Below are 5,882 nucleotides of genomic sequence, written 5' to 3' on the forward strand. Positions count from 1 at the left end.
TTACATATCCCGTCCTATGGTTAAGTATAACCACAAACAAATAATTGGGATTAATTAATTAATCTGTAACTAATTAAGAGCCCCGACCCCTCCACCATTTAATGAGGATTAATTTAGTCATTCAGACTAATTAATAACTCTCCCAGCCAATTGCATCGCCCCCAATATGATTAAAATTTTTAAATTAGAAAACATGGTGTTCACGGAGATGCGCGGGATGGATGGAGAGCCCCTGCTCCCTGTCGCGCCCCTGACTCTCTGAGCACGCCCGTGCCTGGCAGCTCTGCTGCTGGGCCGTAGCTCTCTGCTTCTGATCCCCTTCGTCCAGGGCCTCCTGCCCTCTCTGCATCCGGGCCTCCTGGCCTCTTCTTGCCTGATCGGGCCTTCTGCCCTCTCCGCTCTCGGGCCTCCTGCCCTTTCCGCGGCAGCCCTGAGGCTGCTGCTGCCTCCCGCTGCCTTCCCTCCTTCTCAAGGCCCCCTGCCTTCTTCTTCTTCGGGCCTCCTGGCCTCCTAGCAAGCTGCCTGCGAGCCCCTGCGAGGACCAATGGAACCGCCTTCTCATGAGCAAGCAGAAATGGAGAAAGCCTTCGCATCTCTCATTCCAGAGAGCAACAAGGAAAGGATCCGCCCTTCAGCCTCAAAGTTTGTCAAAAAGTTGGATGAAATCCCGGAAGTCTCTCTTCCCCCAGCACTTCCAAGAAGAGCTGCTGTGGCTCTTGCAGAACGAGGCCTGGTTGGACAGTTCACGGGGTTATGGCCTTCCCCCCGCACGGTCCAACGCTGGGTGGAAAGAAACTGGAATGCGATGGTCCAAGGGAAAATCGCAATAAGGTTTTGCGGAAGGGGTTTCTTCACCTTCCTCTTTGAATCAGTGGAGGATCGTAACCTCATCTTCAGAAACGGACCCTATTTCATGGACACCAGAGGACTTTATCTCAATCGCTGGACTCCTGATTTCGACCCAGAAATGGACGTCCCCAATGCGGTCCCTGTCTGGGTTCGTCTGCCGCACCTACCGCTGCACTGTTGGGGAGACGAATCTGTACGTGCTATCGGGAACGCAGTAGGGAAATATGTAGACAGATCGGAGCCAAAGGAGAATATGCATGCTTGTGCAAGGATATGCGTAGAAGTAGATCTGGGCAAAGGCTTACCAGAGGCAATCAAACTCAAAGTAGACCAGTGGACGCACATTCAGCAAGTGGACTACGAGCAGCTCCCCTTCAAGTGTAAGGTATGTCATGAATACGGTCATTTTGCTAACAGATGCAGCAAATCTAGAACAAAAGATATTAGCAATAATGAAACCATTTAGGAAGCATGGGAAATAGTCAAGAAAAAAAAAAAGACAAACCCTCCCCCGGAATCATCTGAGCCCTCATCTGAAACCCCATTCCCTTCCATGCACCCATCTAGTTCTGGGCCTCCCATCCCCTCCTCCTCTAATCCCTTTGAATCCCTAGCTTCAGAGGAACCTCCATCCCCACCTCCGTCCCCCAAGGGCCCCAGAACCTCCCCCTCTTCTCCCCGCCCGGCCTCCCCCCCTCCAACAGTGGAGCGAATTCTAACTAGAAATAAAACAAAGGAAAACATCTCAGCCACGGATCCTCCGAGAAAAGTAGGAAGGAAATCAAACAAAGAAATAAGAGATGAGAATGCGGCAAAAGAAATGGTCACAGGGACCCAGCAACCAATGGACACTTATCTTGATAAGACCAAAGGAAGCGGGGAGAAATTGAAGGAGAAAAGTGGGATCCACAACAAATCAGGTAAATGATGATTTTGGTCTCTTGGAACTGTAGGGGGATGGGCTCCTCCCTAAAAGAAAACGCAGTCCGAGACCTTATTAAAGCAGAACACCCAGACTTCCTCCTACTCCAGGAGACCAAAATCAGTGAACAAGAATTCCAAAACAGCCTGATAAGAAATAGAAAATATGAAGGAATAGCCACGAGTGCAATAGGAGCATCAGGAGGAATAGGGGCAATATGGAACAAAAGTAATTGGAGACTCATAGACAACAGGCAAAGCAGATGGTGGATCAGAATGGATATGCAAAGCACAGACAAGAAGGAGGAATATACAATATACAACGTATATGCTCCCCCTCACTTCAGGGACAAAGCTTCTTTTTGGGACTCCCTAATTGAAGATCTTGAGACAGCTCAGGGGAGGAATATTTTCCTAGGCGGGGATCTCAACCTAATAAGGAATGCTGAGGAGAAACTAGGAGGGAAATTTATTATGGATCCCTATAGAGAAAAATTGGAGGACATTATACAAACACATAACCTCATAGACATACCTCCCCAAAATGGCCGATACACTTGGTCAAACAAAAGAACAGGTAGGAATAACATCAAAGAGAGACTTGATAGAATTTTAGTACAAGAGAGAACAGTCGCCAGCTTCCAGAGGATCCGCAGCACAATAATACAGGGCTTCAACTCAGATCACAAACCAGTGGCGTTATACTTAGACAAAGGAGAAGACATGGGCTGCCTTTCAAATATAACAGAGCATGGGATTCCAGTGAAGACTTCAAAACCACGATAAAAGAAGCATGGACAACAGAGATAACAGGCTCCCCCCACTTCGTTTGGGAAACAAAGATCAAACTGCTGCGGATTGCCATAAAGAAGTGGGCGAGGAACCACGTGACCGAGGAAAAGAAGGGAAAAAATGAATTGCAAAGGAACTTAGAGCAGTGGAACCAGGAAAAGGAAGCAGTCCAAGAAACGGAGGAAGACCAGAGGAAAGAAAGCGAGCTGTACAAAGCACTTTACAATCAACATCGTAAAGAAGAGGAAGAAATTAGACAGAAGTCGAGATGTTTATGGCTCAATTCTGGGGATAAAAACACCAAGTTTTTCCACAACAGTCTCAAAGTAAGGAGAGCTGGAAATAACATAGAAAGGGTAATGGTCGAAGGCAAAGAACTTACGGACCAAGAGGAAATCAAGGAGGCTGCTTCTAAACACTTCCAAACTCTTCTCACAGCTGATCCTCTCTACCAAGACAATCCAGAATTCGCCAACATTATAGAGAGAAAGGTCTCAGAAGCACAAAATCGTGAGCTGGACAAAGAAATATCTATAGAGGAGATCGAATGGTCAGTCAATAGTATGCCTCTAGACAAAGCCCCCGGGCCGGATGGCTTCACGGTGAGCTTCTACAAAACCCACTGGGATATCATCAAGAAAGATTACATAAGAATGGTGAAAAACTTCCACTCAAAATGTAAAATGGGCAGCAGTATCAAGTCTTCGCATCTAGCGCTAATTCCAAAAGAACCCAATCCCAAATCCTTTGACAGGTTCAGACCGATTTCATTATGCAATGTCTCTTACAAAATTATCACTAAGATTCTGGCAAATAGGCTCAAAAAAATCCTTCCCTCTCTTATCTCCGATAACCAAGGAGGATTTCTCCCCAAGAGACATATAACAGACAATGTAATCCTGGTTCAGGAGGCGATACACAGTAGTGTTGCTAGAAAGGAGAAGGGTATGATAATCAAGTTGGACATGGCGAATGCCTTTGACAGGGTAAATCACACATTTATGCGGAATGTCCTTGAGAAGTTCGGTGTCTCAGAGCTCTTCATCAGCAGGATTATGGAAAGCATCTCACAAAATTGGACAGCCCCCTTAATTAATGGTAGGCCTTGCAGCGCTTTCAAGAGCTCAAGAGGCCTGAGGCAAGGATGCCCTCTTTCTCCTTTCCTCTACATCATCATGGCAGAAACTTTGAGCTTGCACCTGGAAAACAAGCGAAAGCTGAAGGAAATAACAGGAGTGGACATCATCCGAGGAGCAAAAGGGATCAATCACTCCTTATTTGCAGATGACACTCTATTAATCGGAGGTGCATCAAGCCTCATGGCCAGGAGATTCAAGACCATCCTGGACCTTTTCCTTCAAGCCTCGGGGGGCAAATTAAACAATAATAAGTGCATGATTTACACCTGGAATGTACCAAGATACATAACCCAAAGAATCTCACTAATAATGGAAATCCCAGCCCAATCTAATTGGTCTCATTTCATGTACTTAGGACTGCCTCTGGCCAAAGAGGCACTCAAAAATGAAGTTTGGATCAAGCTTATTGAGAAGCTAAGAGGGAAACTGCAGAGCTGGGGGATGTATTGGCTTAACTTGGCGGGCAGATCAATTCTCATTAAAGCCATTCTTTCAGCCCTCCCTATCTATCAATTTGCCATCACCCTCGCACCTTCAGGCATACATAAACATATGGAACTGATTCTTAGAAACTTCCTATGGAAGGGGGGAAAGCAAAACACCAAAAAATTCAGCTTGGTGAAATGGGAAAAGGTCATCCTTCCGATAGAAAATGGAGGGCTAGGAATCAGAATTCCTAGGCTGGCAAATATGGCAATGGGCTTCAAGTTAATATGGAGAATCTTAAAAGAGAAAGGGACCTGGTGGACAGAGGTCATCAAAAGGAAATATCTGAATGGGATCAACAGCAACATCCTCTCCGAAGCAATCACTGACAGACAATGTACCCCTGTTTGGAAATTAATCAAAAAAACTCTTCCCCTCCTCAAGCCTCACATCTCCACAGTCCCAGGTAATGGTAAGCATATCAATGTGTGGAAGGATAGAATTATGGGTACTGAAGCTAGGGAAAATTCCATCAATTTCAGACCTCTGCAGCAGTGGATGTCAGAAGCCAACCTTAAAACTCTTTTCGATATCTCACTCTGGGATCAAAACAGTTGGAAAGGATGGAGAACTTTGCACCTACCTACAGGTTTGGAGAATCTATGGAAAAACCTCAAGCTCTCTCTCACAGGTTCAGCTCCTACAAACAGAGTGATAGAGGATAACTATGTTTGGGATCCAACCGGAGGCAATTACACAGTGAAAGAAGGTTACAAGGCACTCCAAAATTCAACGGCAATCAACAATTGGCAACTCCACAAAGCAGCATGGAGAATTGAAAGCCTTCCTAAGATAAAAATTTTCAATTGGACCTTGCTTCATGGCAAAATCTTGACAGCAGAAAACCTAAGGAAGAAAGGAATTCAGGGTCCATCACTTTGTTTCATGTGTAGGGAGGCGGAAGAAACCATCAACCACCTATTCATTGATTGCCCAGTAGCAAGATCCTGCTGGAAACTCATAACCAGTCCTCTAAACATTGGAGATCTTCCCAATCAGACTTCCCTCCTCCAGAAAGGTTGGGGGAAACTCTTCCCTTACGCCACCAAGAACATGAATCTAGCTAAGAGGATATGGACCAGCATCCCTTCAAACCTCTGCTGGCAGTTATGGTTAGCCAGGAACGAATGTATATTCAAAAACAAGAAACCTAGTATAGCTAGCATTCTGGCTAAAACAACTGCTATTATCGCTGAAACAATTGAAGCTAATGGGATTTCTCATGCAGACCCGGAATACAAAGAGGATAGGGTAAAGGAATGGATCGGGAGATTCAATTGCAAAACAAGAACAAAAAACATGTCAAGAATAGGAGCAGGGCAGAATGATTGGAAACTCAGAGGGACAAAGGAGGAAATCCACAGTTGGGTCCAAAACCAAAAGCGGTTCACGCTTTTCTTTGACGGGGCTTAGAAAAATAACCCAGGCAGAGCTGGAGCCGGGGGAATAATAAGAGATCCTCAAGGGAAAATAATTGTTACTTACGAGTGGGGTTTCGGCACCATGACGAATAATAAGGCTGAGGCTTATAGCCTTTTGTTGGGAATCTCCATCGCCCTGAAGTTAGGCATCCAAAATCTCTTAGTCATTGGAGACTCAGCGATCATCATTGCAGCAATGAACTCCGGAAAAGATTTCAGTCAAATCGCCTTAAACAGAATCAAAGGCCGAATTATGGATCAGATCAAGGGCATC

At 45.5% G+C, this 5,882-nt stretch overlaps 1 protein-coding gene across 1 annotated transcript; it reads left to right on the top strand.

Annotated features, from left to right (window-relative positions):
- The first annotated feature begins 913 nt into the window (after nucleotides 1-913).
- LOC149141579 (uncharacterized) lies at nucleotides 914-5,600 on the top strand. The gene is made up of 2 exons (XM_089451266.1): nucleotides 914-1,174; nucleotides 2,379-5,600. Exons 1-2 carry the CDS (start codon nucleotides 914-916, stop codon nucleotides 5,598-5,600), a joined length of 3,483 nt encoding a protein of 1,160 aa, XP_089307392.1.
- Nucleotides 5,601-5,882: the final 282 nt, after the last annotated feature.

This window comes from Pinus tabuliformis, chromosome X, assembly GCF_031772625.1.
Source record: "Pinus tabuliformis cultivar Carrire ecotype Pingquan chromosome X, CPIR1, whole genome shotgun sequence".
Classification (NCBI taxonomy): domain Eukaryota; kingdom Viridiplantae; phylum Streptophyta; class Pinopsida; order Pinales; family Pinaceae; genus Pinus; species Pinus tabuliformis.